At 54.9% G+C, this 20,838-nt stretch overlaps 8 protein-coding genes across 8 annotated transcripts in view; 3 read left to right on the forward strand and 5 right to left on the reverse strand.

Moving 5' to 3' along the window:
* The window catches only part of QBC33DRAFT_332785 (putative pyruvate kinase), a 2,369-nt gene extending 1,588 nt beyond the window's left edge, over nt 1-781 (forward strand). Inside the window, exon 3 of the mRNA XM_060423684.1 lies at nt 162-781. Coding sequence (XP_060285909.1) covers nt 162-485 — 324 coding nt within the window. The 3' untranslated portion in view covers nt 486-781. The remainder of the gene's footprint in view (nt 1-161) is intronic.
* Nucleotides 782-1,356: 575 nt separating this feature from the next.
* Nucleotides 1,357-7,472, reverse strand: QBC33DRAFT_576808 (succinate dehydrogenase; the record flags this gene model as incomplete). Its single annotated transcript, XM_060430940.1, has 13 exons — nt 1,357-1,576; nt 1,660-2,883; nt 2,939-3,267; nt 3,328-3,438; nt 3,497-3,515; nt 4,246-4,889; nt 4,944-5,787; nt 5,853-6,106; nt 6,162-6,268; nt 6,351-6,615; nt 6,679-6,987; nt 7,066-7,295; nt 7,370-7,472. 13 exons carry the CDS (start codon nt 7,470-7,472, stop codon nt 1,357-1,359), a joined length of 4,659 nt encoding a protein of 1,552 aa, XP_060285910.1.
* Nucleotides 7,473-8,289: 817 nt separating this feature from the next.
* On the reverse strand, nt 8,290-10,009 carry QBC33DRAFT_531677 (uncharacterized protein). Its single transcript, XM_060427315.1, has one exon. It carries the CDS (start codon nt 9,699-9,701, stop codon nt 8,580-8,582), a length of 1,122 nt encoding a protein of 373 aa, XP_060285911.1. The 5' UTR covers nt 9,702-10,009; the 3' UTR covers nt 8,290-8,579.
* Nucleotides 10,010-10,324: 315 nt separating this feature from the next.
* QBC33DRAFT_332340 (uncharacterized protein) lies at nt 10,325-11,285 on the reverse strand. Its single transcript, XM_060423683.1, has 3 exons — nt 10,904-11,285; nt 10,702-10,847; nt 10,325-10,637 (listed from the first exon to the last, which is right to left on the reverse strand). The coding sequence occupies exons 1-3, from the start codon at nt 10,965-10,967 to the stop codon at nt 10,497-10,499; spliced, it is 351 nt and encodes a 116-aa protein (XP_060285912.1). The 5' UTR covers nt 10,968-11,285; the 3' UTR covers nt 10,325-10,496.
* A 676-nt stretch (nt 11,286-11,961) lies between these two features.
* QBC33DRAFT_531682 (uncharacterized protein) lies at nt 11,962-12,584 on the reverse strand. The gene has a single exon (XM_060427316.1). It carries the CDS (start codon nt 12,424-12,426, stop codon nt 12,163-12,165), a length of 264 nt encoding a protein of 87 aa, XP_060285913.1. The 5' UTR covers nt 12,427-12,584; the 3' UTR covers nt 11,962-12,162.
* Nucleotides 12,585-13,837: 1,253 nt separating this feature from the next.
* Nucleotides 13,838-16,910, forward strand: QBC33DRAFT_332814 (uncharacterized protein). Its single transcript, XM_060423685.1, has one exon. The coding sequence runs from the start codon at nt 13,969-13,971 to the stop codon at nt 16,846-16,848; it is 2,880 nt and encodes a 959-aa protein (XP_060285914.1). The 5' UTR covers nt 13,838-13,968; the 3' UTR covers nt 16,849-16,910.
* Nucleotides 16,911-17,693: 783 nt separating this feature from the next.
* QBC33DRAFT_609725 (ubiquitin-conjugating enzyme/RWD-like protein) lies at nt 17,694-18,470 on the forward strand (the record flags this gene model as incomplete). The annotated part of the gene is made up of 2 exons (XM_060432402.1): nt 17,694-18,025; nt 18,145-18,470. The coding sequence occupies exons 1-2, from the start codon at nt 17,848-17,850 to the stop codon at nt 18,468-18,470; spliced, it is 504 nt and encodes a 167-aa protein (XP_060285915.1). The 5' UTR covers nt 17,694-17,847.
* Nucleotides 18,471-19,010: 540 nt separating this feature from the next.
* QBC33DRAFT_332840 (mannan polymerase complexes MNN9 subunit) lies at nt 19,011-20,691 on the reverse strand. Its single transcript, XM_060423686.1, has 2 exons — nt 19,337-20,691; nt 19,011-19,279 (listed from the first exon to the last, which is right to left on the reverse strand). Exons 1-2 carry the CDS (start codon nt 20,432-20,434, stop codon nt 19,259-19,261), a joined length of 1,119 nt encoding a protein of 372 aa, XP_060285916.1. The 5' UTR covers nt 20,435-20,691; the 3' UTR covers nt 19,011-19,258.
* Between the last annotated feature and the right edge of the window lie 147 nt (nt 20,692-20,838).

Consider the following 20,838-nt stretch of genomic DNA (forward strand, 5'->3'; position numbering starts at 1 on the left):
GCCTGGGGTTGTTATTTCGCCTTTATTTCCGGGGGTTATATTGGCCATTACCCAACCGGCGACTGGGGGTTTTTTAAACCCCCCCCCCCCAAACCCCCCCCCCCCCCCCCCCCGCCCCGGCCTTGCCCCTTTACAAACGCTAATATTTGATATCCGAACAGCGCCTGCTCTCAAAGTACAGACCCGTCTGCCCCATCTTCATGGTCACGCGGAACGCCTCGGCCTCCCGCTACGCCCATCTCTACCGCGGCGTCTACCCCTTCTACTTCCCCGAGGCGAAGCCCGACTTCACCAAGGTCAACTGGCAGGAGGACGTCGACCGCCGCATCAAGTGGGGCGTCACCAAGGCGGTCGAGCTCAGCGTGCTCAACGTCGGCGACAACATCGTCGTCATCCAGGGCTGGCGTGGCGGCGTCGGCCACACCAACACCATGCGCATCGTCCGGGCCGACCCAGAGCACCTCGGCATCGGCCAGCATGAGTAGACACGCGCACACATACATCAAAGGTCTCCAAGTCAGCCCTGCGGGGGGGTTGGGGTCCGGGCAGATCTTCATTCGGACACTGTGATTAACCTGGTCCTTCCAGCAAAGATGGATTTCATATTCTCGAGCCCCTGCTCCCACGGCTTCCCTCCCCCATTCCGCCGAATTCAGGGACGGTGACGGTTCGCCCATTTGCACCGATTGCTTGCGGCTTGGGAGAAGGAGCGGTGCTCGTTGTCTTGACGTAGACGAACGTTGGGTGATAAAATAGAGATACATATTGGGTGTCTTTTACACTATTAGCACGCGGTCCGGTCGGGGGATTAATCGCCCAGGGGATCTTTTTTAAACCAAAAAAAGGGGGGTTAAGCTGGTCATGTCATCTCGATCCGTTAGGGGGGGTTAATCTGGCAGTTCATAGACTTTGAATCCGTACATCCGCTGTGTGCTTAGCCAAGTCAAAACCAGAGTATCTAGCCATTTCCCTCCTCTTATGATCCTTTGACCTTCGTCTTCCGTTCGATGAGGCGAGGCAATGCGAGGTTGGAGGATTAACTGCAATTTTTTAGTTTCGACTCTTTGACTGTCACCATGTGTATACACCTTGCCCAGCGGTCCCATCTAAGTTACACATCATACAAGATTTTGTTGGCTGGATTATACCTCTCCCACTCCCTCCTCCCTCCCCAACGGATATCCTCAAAGACGACGCCTCATCCAATGCATCTGTCGCCCCCAAACCTCTCCCTCTCCCCCCGGGAACATTGTATGATCGTCGCAGTTCGAGGGAAAGTCATCTCGGCGAAACGCCTCGGCTCCCCAAGGAACCGGGGGAAGACCGCTTTCTCACAACGGCGAAGCCTTCCTTCGTTTAGTAGACGCGCTTGAAGGGCGGGATGGCCTTGCACTCGTTCTCGTCGAGGGTCGTGCCGATGACGCGGCGGTACGAGAGGTCGACCTTGCCGTGCGGGGTCTTCTGGTAACTCAGGGTGTGCTTCATCCAGTTGGTGTCGTCGCGGTCGGGGTAGTCCTCGCGGGCGTGTGCACCGCGCGACTCCTTCCGCGCGGAGGCGGAGACGGCCGTCTGGGTACTGTTGCTCCCTGTCAGTCTACCTATCCACGAGGTTTCGCCGGGGGGTGGTCAGGTTTATTCAGGGTTTGTGGTTCCACTTACGCGCAAGTGAGCAGGTTCCTCAGCTCTAGAGTCTCAACGAGATCCGAGTTCCAGATCATGCTTCGGTCCTTGATGCCGACCTGAGAGAAGGTCTGGTCGACCTCGGTGATGCCGCGGACGCCGTCGTCCAGACTCTCCTGTGTCCGGAACACGCTGACATCCTTCTGCATGACCTTCTGCATGCTCAGACGGATCTCGGCCGTGCTCAAGGGGCCGTCTGAAGTGCGGATCTGGTCGAGGACCTCGATGGACTCGGCACCGGCGTCGGCGCTGATCGGCTTGTGAGCCTGCCCTGGCGTGAACTTGTCCCGGATGGTGTGGGAGACGGCCCGACCGAAGACGACCAAGTCGAGAAGCGAGTTGGCTCCTAACCGGTTGGCTCCGTGGACGGAGACGCAGGCCGCCTCACCGCACGCAAAGAGACCGGGGACGACCTGGTCGTTGCCTTGTTCGTCCACCTTGATAACCTCACCCGTATACCGAGTGGGAATACCACCCATGTTGTAGTGGACAGTCGGCAGGACGGGGATGGGCTGCTTGCGAACATCAACGCCGGCGAAGATACCAGCAGTCTCGGAGATACCGGGAAGGCGTTCGGCAAGAACCTCGGCGGGCAGATGGCTGAGTTGCAGGAATATGTGATCCTTCTCGGCGCCAACACCACGGCCGTCGCGGATCTCCATGGTCATGGACCGGGAGACGACGTCACGGCTGGCAAGATCCTTCGCCGTCGGGGCGTACCTCTCCATGAACCGTTCACCCTCCGAGTTGAGCAGGTAGCCACCCTCACCACGGGCACCCTCGGTGATCAAGCAGCCAGCGCCATAAATACCAGTGGGGTGGAACTGGACGAACTCGAGATCCTGGTTTGGCAGGCCGGCACGGGCAACCATGGCCATTCCGTCACCCGTGCAAGTGTGAGCGGAGGTGCAGCTGAAGTAAGTCCGTCCGTATCCACCAGTAGCCAAGACAGTGTTCTTTGCCAAGAATCGGTGAAGCGTGCCGTCTTCCTGGTTGTAAGCAAGGACGCCTCGGCATTCGCCGTCCTCCATGATCAGATCAAGTGCAAAGTACTCAATGAAATAGTTGGTGTTGTGCCTAAGCGATTGGCCGTAGAGGGTGTGCAGAAGGGCGTGTCCGGTACGATCGGCGGCGGCGCAGCAGCGATATGCCTGGCCGCCCTTGCCGAATTTCTGAGACTGGCCACCGAAGGCCCGCTGGTAGCTGTGCACGCTTTGTGAGCTCTCCAATTTCGCAAATCCAGACGCGGGGAGCTTACATCTTGCCATCCTCAGTTCTGGAGAAGGGGCAGCCGTAGTGTTCGAGCTCGATGATGGAAGCCGGAGCCTCCCGGGTCATGTAGTGGATGGCGTCTTGGTCACCAAGCCAGTCGGAGCCCTTGACGGTGTCATACATGTGCCACCTCCAGTCGTCCTCGTGCATATTTCCGAGCGCAGCGTTGATGCCACCCTGGGCGGCGACCGTGTGGCTTCGGGTGGGGAAGAGCTTGGAAATGCATGCCGTGTTGAATCCAGCCTCGGCAAGACCGAATGCCGCCCGCAGTCCCGAGCCACCGGCTCCGACAACAACGGCGTCGTACTCGTGGTCCTATATGCCGGTCAATTGGTGGTCCCTGGGGCGGTTGCAGTCTGGCGGCGGAGAACGTACGATGACGGGGTACTTGCTGCTGACAAAAGGCGATGCCTCCTTCGCTCGCAGGGGTTGGTTTGCGATGACCCTTGCTGTAAGAGAAGCTTCATCAGCGCGGTTTCGACGTGGCTCGATGTCAGCAAAGACCTACCTGCTGGCCTAGTCACTGAAAATGCCCTTGTCTGACTCTTGGGGAGGCGTGCGAGCTATGAGCGAAGAGTCTCGGATCAGCATCACGGCACTTGGAGAGAATGGCCCATACGCCCAGAAACTTATTAGCAGCTGGATACTCACCATTTGCCTCGCAGCCAGTCTTCTCCACGCAATTGAGGGTGCCATGGTCAACTGCAGCTCAAATGCGCGAGTCGATGGGCAGCAGAAGATTGTCGAGAGCCTCTCTGTGTTGTCTTTCACGACAAGGATAGGATCGGGTGGTTTGCTTGGGAATGATTTCAGCACTCGAACGAGGCGGCGAATCGACCAATCACACAATTGTGATTAGCCGAGTTGCCGACCCGGAAGTGTGGCTGGTCCGTGCTTTGGTTTTCGGCTGCTATGTTGCTATGCTGCGATGCCGGCCTAGATGCGGGCCGATGATGGGCTACTAGTACACGAAAAGTGATGGGCTGGATTTCATTCAATTCTGTGATACCTTCAGGATATGTCTTTTATGTCTCTTGCGGCATCTGGCTACTTGTGTAGTTCCTAGCACCTGCCGGATCGAGAGGAAAGTTGCACGACAGTTTACAGTTCAAGGTTTATAGACAACTTCGTCATCTGTATCCTTATTGTGACTCGATCACATGCTTTTGCACCTCTTTGGCACCCTAACCCTGACTGACCCCTTTTATCATGCAATGCCGTGTGATGCTCAGTTTATGCCAGCAATAACACGAAACCCAGTAGCTATCACCCGTAAGTTCGTAGCCTCCCTACTCGGCCAAAACCATCTTCAGCATCACCAAGAAGTTCTCCTTCAGCTTGTGCACCTCCGACACGTCCGGTCTCACCGGCTCTCCCGCGTATCGCCGCAGTCTATCCTGAACCTTTCTTCTTCTCTTCCTCTCGGCGTCGATCGGGTCCATATCTTCCTCGGCTTCCAGGTCCCCCTCGGACTCCGAATCATCCTCGTATGCCATGTCCTCTAGGTCCATTTGGTCGAGACCAAAGTCATTGGGATTGAAGTTCATCGGGGCGGCAGCCAATTCCGATGTCCCGACTCCCTCGGCGGCCATCTTCTGCCGCGTCTTGTCTTGGTGCCACTTCTTCCGAGCCTCCTGCCACGATATGAGCTGGTCAATCTCCACGATAGCCTTCTCCTTGTCGATTGTGCCCTCGACGATGGATTTCTCGAAGAGATCGTTAATATCCAGGGTCCCATTCTTGGGTCCGTGTCGCAGGAACTCCAGAATGCCCTCTATCCAACCCATCAACTTCGTGAATAGCCCGTTATCGTGAGTGTGGACTTCGTGCACAAACTTGTAGAAGTTATGCTCATGGCGCCGGCACAGGTCGATGAAGGCTTGAACGGTCTGGTTGGGATCTGCCGATGCATCTTGGTCTCGGCATTTCTCGACAACCTAGTACTCGGATTAGTCAATGTTCCCCGAGCACCATTGAGGGGCTGTATCTACCTGGATCAAGTCGTCGATAAAGACAGCAAAGTCTGTGACACTATTGTATACGTTTGCCGACTTATATACCCTTACCAGCGGCTCGTAGAAGATGGTGAACAGATCTCGGAATAGCTGAAGTGTCACTGGCTCCTCGACCAGACGCAGCATCATGGCCTTATCACGTTGCCTCATGTTGAGCTTCATCAGCTGCTTCAGGTACGAGAACAGCTGTGCCCCCTGCCTCAGTTCCTCGTCCACGTTTTCAACTGCACTGTTGAAAGCAACGTAGGCATTGTACAGCCGGCCGATCTGCTCCGGTACGAGGTCCGGGTAGATCAGGTCCGATCGCAGGATAGCGACAATGATATCGACGTCGTCGCTCTTTGCTTCCTCCTGGATCGCCACTTTGATATGTTCCTCCCCCTCCACGTACTGCTTCAGTTTGTCAACGAAGACGGGGTCTCCTATCTCCACGCTAAGAGCATCGATAGACCTCTGGATGACTTTGATGCCGTCGTTAAGAGTCAGCGAGAATATTCGCTGCATCAATGACCTCGCGCCGAATGGTTGTGCTAGAAAGAGGTCTAGGACATTGGCCATGACCGCGGCGGGGTTCGCGACGCGGATGACATTCTTCATTATCGTGTACGGTATTAGGGAATGGATTCTCTTTGCCTGGGCAAACATCTCGGGCGAGTTGTCTTCGGCGAGGAAAAGGTGGTAGATAGTGGCCGCAACCTCTATGCGTAACCACTCGGCGAACTTCTGGTACTGGACGCTAAGATCTTGGATCGTTTCCTTCTCTTTGATTTCTTTGAAGAGCATCGTCAACCCGTTGCGCTCAACGATGTCCTGTCGAAACCTACCGATTGGAGAAGGTTAGCATAACCCCCTGAAATTCGGATTTGGGATTCCAGGGCCACGTACTGCTCCATATAGACGTCAAGTTCAGCAGCACGCTTTCTCGCGATCTCGTAGAATTTCTTCTGCTCTTCCACGCGCTTCTCGTCCACCCTTTTCCTGCGAATGATTTCTTCAACGTCGTCGTCCGTGGGCGTTATCGGATCTTTCGTAAGGAACTCCTCCATGGCCTTGGTCTTCGCAACCTGAGGGTTGTGCAGCAGAGTCCTCAGGAATGCACGGAGAGATATCCTCTGGTTTTCTCTCCACAGCATGACAGTCTGCGACAGTGATTAGGCAGGGGCTCCATTTGCATCGTGCCGAAGACGATCTTACCTCTGATTTTGTTGTCGGGCTAAGGAGGGCAGGATTAGAGGATCGACCATCTGTAGATACTCTGGGGGACGACCGGCCGGATGCTATTGAGTCGTCTCTACGATGCCCTGGTCCACATAGATCAGCAATAGTCACAAGGTTCCAAGCCGCGGTCTTACAAACCTTTCAGAGATAGCAGTTTGGAAGAACCGTCTGATGAGCCATTGCCTGCCTGGAACGCTGTCATCTGGGTGGAGATAGAAGATACTGATGAGGCGTCGGAGTCGTTGGCGCCAGTGATGCTCCCGATGATATTGGATGTGGTCGAACTCGACTTGTTCTTCTTGGGAACTGGTGGTAAGACTCTTCCTGGCAACTCCGTCCGCAACCTCTTGGCCAGGCGGGGGAAATCGCCATACCGACGACCGACGAAGTGCTCCAGCTCCCCTTTCCGCTTGACGCGCAAGATGAACTCCTGGGCGGTCTCATGTTAAGCAGAGCAACCACGGCACCATCCATTGGCAGAGAGCAAACTTACTGCGTGTTTGTGGTACCTGACGTTCCGCTTCACAGAAGTAACTCGAACGCCGGCAACGTTGACGTCCCAGCCATTGAGGTAGTGCCCCTCAGGCACCGACGCTATGACTCCCGAATCAATGGCATCTCGATCCACGATCTCGAGTTCCGAGAAACGTATTCTCTCCTCAAACCCAGACGAGGTCCCAACACCCGAGACCATCATGAGCTCGACGAGCTTTTGCGCTTTGGTGGCAAGCTTTCGACGCTTCGTCTCCTCTAGTCGGTCTTCTGACGATGATATATTCTTGGTGGTGAAGGATTCGAGGAACTAATGGCCAAAATTGCACGGTCAGAATCCTTGCGGCCTTTACAGTCCGTCCGGGGGGCATATTCCATCGTTACATACCACCTGCAGCTTATCCTGCCAAAACTCCTTCTCATTTGCCTTGTCCAGGAACGGGAATTCGCGCACATGGTGCACGAAGATGTATCGCAGGATCGGGAGTTCGGAGTCGAAGGGCGAGACCTCGCCGAACTCGGATTTGAAGGGGGCGCCGAATCGCCGCAGCGACGTTGGCGAGTTGAGCTCTGATATCTCCCATTTCACTTGCTCGGCGATAAGCTCGCGCTTGAGATCTGAGGAAGAGTCGACGTGTTAGCCCAACCGCCCTCCCGACGCGGGGTTTCCTCCCCATCAGGGGGCAACGAACAATGCTCTTGCTTTCCGGTCAATGTTTGGCTGCCGGGCGGGGCGGCTGATGCATTGCTATTGCCGCCGTCTTGGGCCTTTTCTGCGGGAGCATTGGAAGCCATGTCTTCGTTCTCAGCTCGGCTCTAGGTGAAAATGGGGTGGAATAACCCAGATAGACGAAGAAGAATAAAAGTTCACAGGGGCCAAGATTGCCCAATCTCGGCGGTTTGGCGGGGTAGGTACAGTACAGGCGGAGAGAGTTGTTGCGGGACGGTCAGCAACAGAACAGCGGTCCCGAAAACTCACAAAGCTACAAAACCTCCGACGGACACGGCTTTGTAAGGCTGAATGCGACACGGAAAGGGCAGATTTAAGACACAAAACGAGAGAGAAAAAAAGAAACAAGTCTAGAGATAGCTGAGACAGGTGGCCGCGCGACCTGATTATCCGCGAGGAATGCCTCTTGTGGCTCGGTGCCAGGTGACGTACTGCCGCCCGCCAAGCACCTATCTTCTCAGGCACCTAATCCACTGTGTGCTATGAGTAGGTACCTCCAGCTAAGCTCGCTTCGCCTACGAGTACACACAGCAAATTTGGCCAAGCTCTTAATGGATCACGAGCCCCATCTTGCCGCGACAGCCAAATGACGGATCTTGTTTTGTGGCGCGGGTGGATGACGTACGATGCCGCCCACCTCCACAATTCCGGCGGTTGCGTATCTCTAGTGTCGAATGAGATGGACCGCGCCTCATTTCTTTGTCCACACACAGCCCAAGGCCAAGCTTTGTGATTTAGCATCCAGGGTCCACGGCCTCGTTTTCCAGCCACAGGCGTCTCGGCGTTAGAATCAAGCGCGGAATAGAACGGGCAACCCCCCGTTTTCCGGGCCGATGAAGCTGTTTCTTGGACAACGCTAGGAAAACGTCCAGACCAATCACGTGAGAATCTCCTTGAAGACTCACATTAGTGCTGACTGTGGATGGTAACTCTGCATTGCCAACTTTCAATCAGGCCCTACAGAAGGTCAATGGATGGATTAGATAGGTTAGGTAGGCAGGTTGGTGCAGAACAATCAACCGAGGCGCGAGACAGCCCTGCGGGCCCTCCAAGGGTAGGAAATGCCTGCCATGTTGTTCGGGTATCAAAAAGTATAGTGCCTTGCACGGAACACAGGTGTAATCAGACTCCAACGCCTTATTGTGCGAGTACTGTGCGTCGCCAGCAGCGCTTCATAACTCGTCAAAGATCCTCAGCCTGTCATCAGGAGGCAGCAAGTGGTCCTCCGTTGCTCCTTTCGACGGCGAACCCAGCAAATCTCGGCCATCCCCTCCGGGTGTGCCGTGCTGAGTGCCGTTGCCCGGACTCGCATGCCGGATGTAATTCAGGCTCTCGTTCGCGACCCGGACCGTCGCTTCCTCGATACTCGTCGGCACGTACTGCGCGCTGATGAGGATGAGGACCAGGATGAAGGCGATGGCCGAGGTGACGACCCAGATCGCCTTGAGCCGCCGCCTCGTCCTCTCCTGCCACTCCCCATCGGCCCGCTCCCAGCCCTCGATCCTCTCCCGCACCGAGTCGACCCGGTTACTGAGGGCCTCGATCTTCTCCCTCCCGGCGTGTACGCGGCTCTTCAGCGACTCGATGCGCTCCTCCTGGTCCTCGAACTGGCCAAACGAGTCGAGTTGTGAGCAGACCTCGCTGACGAGCTCCTCCGTCTCCTTCTTGAAGTTGGCGTTGGTCTCCTGCGACGTGCTGGCGAGCTCCTTGAGGGCGATGACCATGCTCTGCAACATGCCTAGCTTCTCGAGAACGGAGTAATACGTATCATCGAGTCTTCGAGTGGTGGTGTTGGAGAAGGTACTGAGGTCGGCAAGGGAGCTTTTCAGACCGCTGTAGAGCACCATTTTTAGTTTCCGAACTTGCGTCCAATCATTCAGGGTAGGGGCCTCGAACGTTACTCTCGCAGCTGCTTTCTGCCGCTGCTGTCGAAGTTGTTCCTCCCTAGGCAGTGTCCGCGCAACGGTGTACCCAGGCCCAGCCACGGGGCCAGAGTCATCGCCCGAGGCAGCTAGGATACTAGGCCTCCTGCTCGGATTCGGACTAAGGTTGGGCGTCACGCCTTCGGACTTGGAGCCGGCTCGCGATTCCATGGCAAGTAACGTTGACGACGTAGAGTGCGGGGTGAGGATTCGATCGTCGCATTCGCGTTCGCGCTCCCTGCGTAGAAGACTGGAGTGCTCGTGTCGATGCAGCCGGATTGGTGAGGATAGTTCGCTAATGGAGCGGGTTATCTGGTGCCTTGGCCGATGAGGTGGCAATGGCCGAGGGGAATCGGCCCCGTTGCTGGACATGGTGGGTGTGCAATCTGGGCTGTACTACTACACTGAGTAGACTATATCCAGTGTACAACGTACTGCGCAGTTCGTGGTGCCCGTCTGATCTAAATGACGGGGAGTGATCTACTTGTCGGTACTTTCGCGGTCTAGATTGCTCCAAGCAAAGGCTGCCAGGGAAAGTGCAGGGAAGTGCAGGGAAAGACCTTGGTGGGGCAGTGTGTGGGCGGATAAGCCGTGTGGTGCAACTTTCACATGTCGTCTAGGTATCTACCACTCGGTCTAGAGAGGAACCAAGAAACGAATTATAAAGCATCCAATGTTCACCCAACATGTTACAGAGAGGCGAGCAATTACCCGGTAAAATTTCAGTGATGATGTATTTCTCGGCACATGCTACTCCCAGACGTGTTGCTAACTGATGTAAGTAGCTAAGGTACCTAGGTATTCCATCATAATAGGTCGTCATGAGCCGCAATGGTCATGCTTGCATGTCATGCCCGCCTTAAAAACTGCATCTAGGTTTGAAGAGACGGCATTCCCAAGGTGGATTTCCAGCCAGAAGCTGCCATCTGTCCGTTTTCGCACACTGTAGCCAACCCTGCGACTGACAACCTGGAAGGTAAGGTGGCTGTATCCCCGTTTCAGCTGGTCTGTTGCAGCCCTCGAGGGACCAGAAATGCAGGTTGCTGAAGAGAGGACAGCGCCGCAACAGCCATGCTCCTCCAATGGCAGTAATAGGGACACCCCATCATAATCCCTTGCCCGGCTGCAATGAACACCAGTGGAGTCGAACTTGTCCACGTTTGCGCCTCACGAGTTGAGCAGCTTATTCCTCTTCTCCTTTCTCTTGAGCCTCTCAACCCTCTTCTTGTGCATCTTCTCGGCCAGCTTCTCGTATCTCTCCTTCTCCTCCTTGGCAATGCGCTTCTCTTTGATTGATTTGATGCGTGCCTGGAATGGTGGTTTGAGGTTAGGGACGGATGCGATCCATCAAAGACGAGGAATCCCCTCTCACCTGTCTCTCGGTCTCCTTCTCCTCTTTCATTTGCTTTTCCTTGGCCTTCGTGGCAGCCTGAGCTATCCTTTCCTTTGCACGTTTCTCATAAGAGGTTAGGCCAGATGCTGGCCGAAAAGCCTTCTTCGGTTCATGCCACTGCTTGCCTGCAATAACTGTGAGCATTTTGACTGGTCCTCAGGTTGTGCAGAGTATATAATACCATTCACCCTCATCCCCAGGGGCTTAGCCGTAGACGCGGTGGCTGCTGCTGTGGTAGCCGACATGATGATATCTACCTTCAAGTTCTTGGGGGAAAAATCCGCAGAATGAGAAAGCGGTCAGTGGGGTTGAAGGTGGCATGCAAATATTCTGCCGCTCGAAACCTGCCTGGCTGGCAATTGTGCGGTGTGGAAAAGTGGCACTAGACACCTACCTAATTAAAGGCGGGAGGGAATGGCAATTTCGGGGCCCGAAAGTATGGCAGGCCAATGAGAGAGGCGGCCGCTGGCTGGAGAACCATAAGTTTCTTTCAAAAGTGGCTTGTAGGCGTCAATCCAGCTTGCTTCTGCAGGCTTCACCCCTGGGGCTCTGTTTTGCTTAGTGTGGTTCTATCGCTGAGGCCGAAATGAGGTCGCGAGAATTAAATCAATATTCTCAAATTACATAACAAAATCCTCAGCTGGTCGCGACAAGCGCGTAAAGTACCGAGGTGTGCTTCCTGTTGTCCTTACTTAGTAGACAATGGTTCATACTGCAATCAAACGAAGGGGGGGAAATTGCTGAGATGGACGGGTCTAGGTATAATTAGAAACCAGCGAGCTCACAATCTCGGTCATCCATGGCCACTTTCGGGTTGTCTTAGTAGTCTGACTGAAGATCTTCACAGGCAGAAAAAAATGTGAAACGTAGTGTAGATTATTCGTACCCGGCAAACCGCCACTTCGTGGCGAGGCCAATACCTTACCGAGACTCGAGTCTGGTTACATGTCGTGCCGGAAGGAACCGCTTTTGGAGTGTCCGGAGCTTTTACAGAGCAACACACCAAAAAAGAAGAAAAACCCCTGGGCCCACAGGGCCAATAGTGATGATGCCCCAGGTCTCACAACGCCACGACGGTACGCCGTACCTACTTAGTAGTTGCCTTGCAGCAGCGATCGCGTTAGCAGCATGTACGCAGCAGGTAACCTGTAACCTGTAGGGGCCCCTCGCAGTGGAGTAGGTAATTCTGTTAACTCTTGGCTGCTTCTCCGCCGGCTGAATTGGGTGGCTGGCGCCTATCTGAAATTCTGAATGCATGGTGTGTGGCTGCCCACCTTGATGCACGCTTCAGGGTCAACAGTTGAACAGGTCGCCTCCACCTAGGCTCGCTAGGGAGGTATGTACTACATGCCGAGGAAGTTGTTGTTATCATTGGCGATGTGGGATGTGGGATGTGGGTGACAACCATAGCCAGTCTTGGGAGGTGGGCCTGGCCCTCCCTCAGTCTTCGCATTTTCCGCCCGTGCCGCGTTTGTTTGGTTTCCTTTCTATCGACTCGGGATTGTTGGAGGGCCGGGCTTGGAACTTGGAAACGAACCAAGAATAAAAAGTCGGAAACCCGGCTACTGTAGCCACCAGGCAAGCCAGTGGCAGTCTTGGAGCAACGAACGCTGAGATGGTGGAACGATGGAAGCACTCGGTAGCGGCCCATGCGAATTGGCAAGAGATGAACGAAACTAGGTGTCTTCTGCACCTACCTTCCATACCCAGATACCCTTCTATGACATTAGATCGATCATCTTCCCATTGTCGACAGCGGCTGCCCGTTCTCCTACTACACAGATTACGCTCTGCGTTGTAGTCTGTATCAGACAGAATAATTTGAATACGTGGACCATGAAGCACAATCTTTCAATTATGCAGAAACCGTTCGCCAGGGGTCTATCCTTCCGTTCCTGGCCGGGGGTGTTCCAGGGATTTTCAGGACTCCCAAAGCATCATCAGCTGCGGGCCCTGGGTATCCCGGACGCGGTTCTCAGGTCGGTTCCGACCCAATCATTGGCCGAATCTCAATAGCCCCAGGTTCCTGATTGACATGCAAAGGGAAGATTTGTTTGGCGTTTGATTATCTGATTTCTGGGGGTAAAACAAAAATTATGGGACCATCATCTCGCCTTCCGAGGGCTTCATACGGTCATTGTATGTACACCACTCGTGTATATAATGCAAGTTTGTAAAATCACAGGATGGATGGCTTCAGCGCAGGTTGATGAAGAAAGGGTTGTATCCTATTTATTGTATGTGACCGGCGATATGATCTTAAATGTCGCGATGAGGAACCACCCCTGAACCCCAGCATGCACCATGCAACGTCGAGCCTGGGTTAATGTATCTGATGATACCTTGTGATTTGTGTCCTGCTCCTTAAGTACAGACAGGGTCGCAATGACGGACTGTGCGATGCAGCTCGATCTCCTACTGTGGCGCCGACACCTTGTAAGCCATCGTCGTGAGTGACTGATGGAGTTCATGGAGCCAAAAGCCATCTTCTCACTACTCGCTGTTTGGGAATTTGCTCTGTGTTGTTTCCGAGTCCCAGGCCATCTCAAGCATCGTGTAGATTCTCCGTGGCTGACGTGGTACGCCATAAATCCTCGACATTGAGGCCCGCAGCCTTAGAAAGGTCCACCTAGGCATCATCAGATCTCACACAGTGCAATACGAGCCCCCCCCCCCCCCCCCTGCCCAACACACCATCCACACCCCCCCTCCCACAGCCCCCAATACTTACATTGAACGTACCCGCTTTGCACCACCGCCTCTTCTTCTCATTCTCTCACTTCTCTCCTGTCCACTTGTTGGGCTGTCCCCGTCGACAACTTCAACAACCACTGGCTCAATTCCAGTTGCAAGTCTTGAGATTTGCCTGGTCTTGTCCGTCCACTCCTTTAACAGCATCAAAATTTATATTCGCGGCGAGGCATTGCCTGGATCTTGTCTTGATTATTTCTGCGCAATCGCCTCTCGTCACTTCTTGTGCTGAATTTTGCCAATCGAGGTACGCTAGGTCATCCATCTCCTCGAGTTCAACAAGCTCTCGCAACGGTGGGACTGTACTGACCCTCGGTGGTGCTCCCAGATTGCATTTTTGTCCCAATCGTAACCTTGTTCTGTCGACCGACACACTAGGGACTTCCCCCTACTCGGTCAACCGGCGAATCGCCAACTCCAGCATCCCACGGGGTCTATGTTACCTCTCCACTAATTTGTCCAACTTTTCTGTTGCCGCAGAGCGGCTCGGGAAAGATGGCGACCACCGTTGGTCCAGACATCATGATAATGGATAGATTGGCAACAGAGAATCGCGACTCGGAAGGCTCAGCCGCCCTGCAGAACATGCCTCCTACTCTGTCGCCTCTCTCGAGTCCAGAACTCTCACCAAGATCGAACGTCCCACCGCCCAACCCTCCTTTTGTCTTCCCGCCTCGACAGTCGCCTCCATCCTCGTACTCTCGTGCGGCACGAAAACGTCCTGGACCTATCTTGGACTTTCAAAGAGACGCTACCGGGCCACCTTGCGAAATTGGCAGCGGTGCACCCAAGCCGGTTTCATTGCCGGATTTCTCTTTCCCCATGGCACCTCCGTCAGGCGGTGCTACCGAGAACAGTTTCTTGAGCCCTCCACAGTCTCCCCAATCCCCGCGGGCGATCCCCTCCAAGCCCGTTGGAGTCGGGCATCGGCGAGGAGGAAGTGAGTTTGTTGGTGGTAGCATCCGCGCAGGGGATTCCATCGCGATGATTAGTACGAGTCCGACAAAGTCCGAGAGCGGTCTTGCCTCTCCAAATCTCGCCCCGAGCAGGCCTCGTCGAGGTCACGCCCATAGACGATCCGCGGCTATCTCGAGTCACGATCTCTCATCTATAATTCTGCCATCTCCTACTACGCCTGGCGCAATAAAGGGCAGCAGCGCCCCAACGAGCCCTGCCCTCTACGGCCGAAACGATGCCTACTCTTTTCCTCGTACCACCGGTCAACTGGAGCAGACGCATTCGATCGCCTCGCCCAAGTCTGAAAGCGACATCAGGAAGGCATCTACGCAAGTGTTTCCCTCCGAGGAAACTCAAGTCACTCCAAAACCTCCGGTGCGAAACCGAGTCGGATTTTCCGACACCCTCGAGTTCATCCCAAGGCCGCTTTCCCTCGTGTCAAGTGATACGTCGAGCACCGCAACGGCGCGTCCGGGGCACTCGGTTTCGGGAAGCATCTCATCTGTGATCTCGCTCACAACCTCAACTATCGCCGATAGAGAGGCTGGCTCGCACGTCAGGTCCGATGCAGCACTCAAGAGGAGCGACTCGCGACCAAGCACTGCAGGGGCTGTTCTTGAGCGAACACAAAGCACGCAAGATACAGACCAGAGCTCGCCCTCTCCGCGAAGGCGGAACTCCATCCCTCACCTGGATCCGCTAGCCCTTTCGGAAATCGCTACGTCGACGCCCAGTCCCAGCAAAGCGCCTAAACGGTGGTCATTCTTTGGTCTGGATCCTTTCGTTGGGTCACACTCGCCAACGCGATCCCGACCCGTCAGCGCGAGTTCGCTCGAGTTGCAACCGAAACCCATCGTATCATCACTCTACCATGCATCTGATGATAATCTACCAGAGTTCTCCGCGACAGAGCTTCAGGCGGGGCAATCCGACAAGAAACCGATAGGTAGAAAGAGGAGCAAAAAACAGAAGAAGGTGAAAACCTGGGCCGGGTCTATTCTGTCACGCAAGTCCAAACCCCGCCACGTGAAGCCCAAGCGTCGAACGCCAACCCCGCCTCCTCAGCATGTCGAAATTGAGGATGATGACATTGTTCGGAGGAGTTTTGAGATACTCGCAGGGCAAGTCATGCCAACTGTCATGATCACCGACGCTTCCGCCCTCGAAAGCGGGGATTCGTGCAGGCCGTCTTATACGGCACCTGCTTTCGAAGAGGACGCCCCGTATCCCATGATTGATCTGGATGCCGCCCTGGGACCGTTCAATACTCCTTTGCCGAGGAATACCGAATGGGAAGCGGCACAGAAAGCAGGGGGACTTTCAAAGAGGCAACTTCATAGCGCTGCAGGCATGAGTCGATTTACCGGACCCGGCATGCACTACTTCCACCGACGTGCGGAGAGTGCTCCGGAGATGGTACCCTTCGAGGCCGGTCGGTTTATCCACCGCTTCGGCAGCAGCTCCACGATGGCGGATGTCTTTGAGGAAGATGAGGAGGATGGCGACTCGGACATCAACAAGACCACTGGGCAGTCAACCCCGATTCCCGAAACCCCCAATGAGAAGCATCATAGCCTCGACGGCATTCCCAGCGGATACACCTTCGCAGCGTCTAACACCGATGAGATGATACCCGACTTCCGCATCAACGCCCAGCTCCAGTCCGGCCCCAGACGGAAAGGCAGCGACCTCAGCGACGACGAGAAGTCTCAGGCAAGCTCTAGGATGAAGTCAGAGCACGGCGGAAGCTCTCTCTATGAGGAGGTTATTGTTGAGGAGAACGATGTTCCTCCAATGCCCGAATTCGAGCCAAGATTTGCTTCAGTTGGTGATGCCTATGATTCACCAGCACCTTCTCCACGCCATATTTTCAGGGCCAAGGACCTGGCGCCGGTCGATGTCAGTCCTCTGCATTTGCCGACTTCGTCCCTGGCACCGATCAGTCCTTATTCGATGTCACAGGCGTCGTCATTCCCGTCTCCTCGGTCGCCCGCTTCCTACGATGCTCACAGAATCTCTACCGCTCCTTCGTCTGTCGCCGAAGACACCTTCCAATCCCTTCTCATGGGGGAGCCTGGCCCAGAGGTCCGAATTTCGGTTGACGACATTCCGTCGTTGACCAGCAGCAACTCGACTATGACTCGAGAGAGCGCATCTCTGCACAACCCCCAAGCAAGACCACTAGCGCGGCACAATCAGCCAAGACCCGCATCCTTTACTGCAACCGCCTTTGGTAGAAGACGATCGAGTCTGGCCAGCCTGAACCGCCTTATCAGCACGTCGCATGGTGAACGAAGCAAGCTGTCTATGGAGGTCCCTCTTGATGGCGAGCCGGAGAAGAAGCCGAAGGTCAGCAAGACGAAGCGTCTCAGCCGAATGATGCAGTTTTGGAAGCCTAAGGAGAACACTCCGGCATAGAGAGCGATTTTCTTCTTTTGGTTGCCAAGGTTGTCTTGCACCCGACCTTGATCCTCTGCCAGACCGAGGGGCTCTGATGTAGGATCTGGGAGGGCACAACAGTAACAAACGCACGTAATTTTTTTTAGCGAGGGGGGTAGTGGGGGATCTTGGCCTCACGGCCAGAAGTTGAAAGAGACAGAATGAGTTGCGGTGGCAAGTTTGGGCGGATGATCTCAGCTTCATCCTCGTTGGGGATGAGGCCTGTATGATGGGCAGATCGAGTCGGGTTTCCACACTGACTTTGACTTTGGCGTTTTAACGATAGCATGAAGACCACTTGCATGAGCACAAGCGGGTATTCCTTTGCCGAACTGGGCGAGTTCTGGCGAACGGATGTGGAATATAAGAATGGGTCTTTGGTTCTCCTGGACATATCGCTGCAAACAGAAGCAAATTGAGTTGTACGAGGGCAGAAGGGAAAAGGGTTCACCCACGGCAGTCACGCCAATGGGGCACTCTCAGCTTGGTTGGCTTTACAAACAGCAGATTAGACGACTTAAAGAACAATTCAGTTCACGTAGAATATAGTAATGAACATAGTGTATCTGGAGACTTGGCCACACGCCCATTGCCTATCTTGTTGATCCAATACTTGGCCTGTCGGAATATTGCCAACAAAGTGCTGGCTGGCAGACCCAGAAATCATATGATTCGTAAGGGACCGTTCATTGAAGCATTTAAGAGATGTGACCTCAGTTATAGTAAGGCTGGAGCCAGGTGTTCGGGGATGGGACATGAGCCTCGGCATTTACATATTAATGCGCCGAGCGTACCCCAGTCGTGGAGCTCCAACCAAGCTTCGACATTGAACCGCAAGCTCCAACCAATATAACCGAAGCTCCAACAACCACCATGCTCTAGTTCTGCCATTATTCATAGAAGACTGGTATCTCGACATTCGCCGAGCACTCGAACTTACCATCCCACACCCACTTCGCCCATCCCATCGTCCATCTCATGTCCAAACAATCGTCTTCACGCAATGCGACCCACCGGCTGCTGAAGGAGCTCGGACAATGGAACACCGAGTCCAAGGAGGAGACGGGCATCGAGCGCCTCGGCCCCGTCCGCGACGACGAGCTGCTGACCTGGCAGGCCGTCATCAACGGCCGGGGGATCGGCAGCGGCTACGATGGTGAGTAGGCGAAAAAGACAGCGTCCACGCCCAACATCCCCCGTTGCTGCAACGTCTTGCTTTCTAAACCAGAACACAACGAAGCTAACAAATGTGCCCCCCCCCCCCCCCAACCCCAGACGGGCGCTGGCTCCTCGAGATCATCATCCCGCCCAGCTACCCGCTCGCGCCCCCGTCGATCCGCTTCGCGACGCCCGTGGTGCACGCCAACGTGGCGCTGCGGACGGGCGAGATCTGCCTGGACCTCCTGGCCTCGGCCTGGACGCCCGCCTACACGGTGCTCGAGTGCGTGCGCGCCGTGCGCGCCCTGCTCGCCTGCCCCGAGGCCGACAGCCCGCTCAACGTCGACGTCGCGGCCCTGCTGAGGGCCGGGGACCGCGTCGCCGCCAGGGGGCTCGTCGCGTTCTGGATTGCGGATGGGGGCGGGAGGTATGAGGGGGAGTGAGAGGGGGAGGGGAGACGGATCATCGTTTTGGGTTGCCTTCGAGCTTGGAGTTTTATGGGATGATATCATCAGAGAGCATTTGTGAATTTGGCTGCGGGAGCCAGGGGAGAGTAGGCTGTTTGCTGCGCGAATGCATCTGCCACTCTTCCCTTAGCATTATATACAGCATCATTGGGGGGTTCGTCGGTTCGGTGGGGGTTGAATGATTGACTAAGGATTCCCCCCAGGCATAGATAGGATCTGGCAAAGTTGCAATCAGGCAAGGGCCAAGGGGGAGTAGCTGGCTTAAACATTGGAAATTTCTATAATCTCTCAATTCCTCCTCCAGCTCATCATGAGGGCAAAGAACCCATGAGGCTCCCCTCTACATGTTCTAAACTAAAAAAGCCATCCAGATGGGGCGATTGCAAAGCATTGTACACAGTTAAGACAAAGTTGGAACCCCACCGGCTCATCCCTTGAGCCTCCATGCATTCCCGACTCCGTCGTCCTGATCGTGTGTCTGGTGGGTTTGATTACTGCAGAAACGCCGGGACCATTCCCAGATGAAAAAGAGAGAGAGAGAGAAAAAGAGGAGGGGACACCAAGGGGTCTTGGAGATCCCGGTCTATGGAACTTTGTCCTCCAGCCCCTGACCCGGACAATATGCTACCACGGCTTCGAGGTCGTGATGTTTCCCCAGTCGACGTCTCGAATCGATTCAGGCCGTGATCTATCGTCGCTGGAAACGTAAAATATCGTGGCAAACGCAAGCGCGCCGTATTCGGGCAATCCGTACTGGCAGCGTCTCACTCATTGTAGTGGTACACCTTTTGTCGTGTGTTAGCGAAATGAGTACGAGCGTATGGTCCGGCAGCAAGTCTCACCTTGTAATTTGGAAGCCCCGTTGATTGCCAGCCTAGTCTCTTGGCCATCTTGGCGAACCCCTCGGTCTCGATGAGGTGGTAGAAGGCGAAAGGGGGGAACATGGCCCCATCCCGGTGAACGTCTGCCTTGACTAGCAACGCTGTGCCTCCAACGCCATCCAAATCAACTTCGGAGTGCACCTCCCCGTCATCGGTGGTCATGTAGGCCATCAAGACCCGATACGTGGCAATGTCTGCGTATCCCTCGAGCAGAATATCGTCGGGCCCCATCTTGGCCGCCAATTCCTGCGCAACTGGGCTGTCTTGCCAGCTGTTGAAATCATAGGGCCGCTCGTTTTCCATCTTCTTTTCCTCGTCGTAGTATCGCTGGAAGCAGTTCGGGACGATGATGGGCTTATCGTGGGAAGCCAGGTCTTGGATCAGTGTGGGCGGTGTTTCGATAATGTCGGCATCCAGCCAGAGCACCCATGAGGTCGATGGGCCGAGGGTTGAGAACAGCAGGGAGTTGCGCGCTTTGGACATGGCAGCTCGTCGTTCCTTCTGGTTCTGCAACTTGTGTCTCTCGCCCTCATCTTGAGAGGCCAGCGGGGGGTCGAAGTCTTGCCGCAAAATAATGATGCTCTTGAACCTGTTCCTCTCGGCGCTGTGCTGCTGGGTCTTTGCGATCTGTTCTTGTAGCGCCGTGGTCGCCGCATTCCCCTCCTTATTCTTGGGCAGAATGAAGCCGAGGGTTATAAGCTCGTGGGGGTATGACAGTCTCAAGAGATTGTCCCAGTACTCCTGGTAGAAGCGAGCCATTGGGGTGAGAACAAGGATGTTCTCGCGGTTCTCGATCGGGTTCTTGGTGATGGTGACATTGTTGAGATTGTATCGGGTCACCGGTGGAGGCTTTTGTGTTCCCTTGGAGGATGTCTTACGGAAAGGGGAGGTGGGAGGGGAGAGGGGATGAGATGCCGCGGTGGATTTTCGAGCAGAAGAGAAATCAGAAGTTGCAGGAGCAATTAAAAAGTATAGAATGAAGATGCAAAGAACAGCACCAATAAGGAGGGTGAGAGGATTTGTCCTCTTAAGACGGACTGGCCCCAATGGTCGCGCCATGGGTTCGTCGGGATGTCTCAAAGGGCAAGCTGTTCTCCGTCATTAAGAGCGCGCCCAATGCCTGGACGATGGCGACAGGAGTGAGGAGGAGGACAGATGGATGGCAAAGGTGCCGACGTTGCAATGCCAGACACCACACAGTTGGTTAAGGCCCGGTCTCCGGGTCGTCAAGTCGGGATGCCGATGATGGACGGAGAAAAATGGTGAAAGTGATAACGGGGGTCCTTTTAGCCAGCAAACCGTTCGAATTGGCATTTGCTAATCTGTACTTTGTCACTTTCACCTGCCAACCCGGGGTGCAATCTCGGATGAAATGTGGCTTGACAGCCCTGGCAGGTGCCATTGTGGCCCGTGGGTCAACAAGCCACACCCTTTAGAGGCTCTTAGCCTCTCACTTCTTCCCG

This window comes from Phialemonium atrogriseum (genome assembly GCF_030411735.1).
Source record: "Phialemonium atrogriseum strain 8032-3 unplaced genomic scaffold QBC33scaffold_6, whole genome shotgun sequence".
Classification (NCBI taxonomy): domain Eukaryota; kingdom Fungi; phylum Ascomycota; class Sordariomycetes; order Cephalothecales; family Cephalothecaceae; genus Phialemonium; species Phialemonium atrogriseum.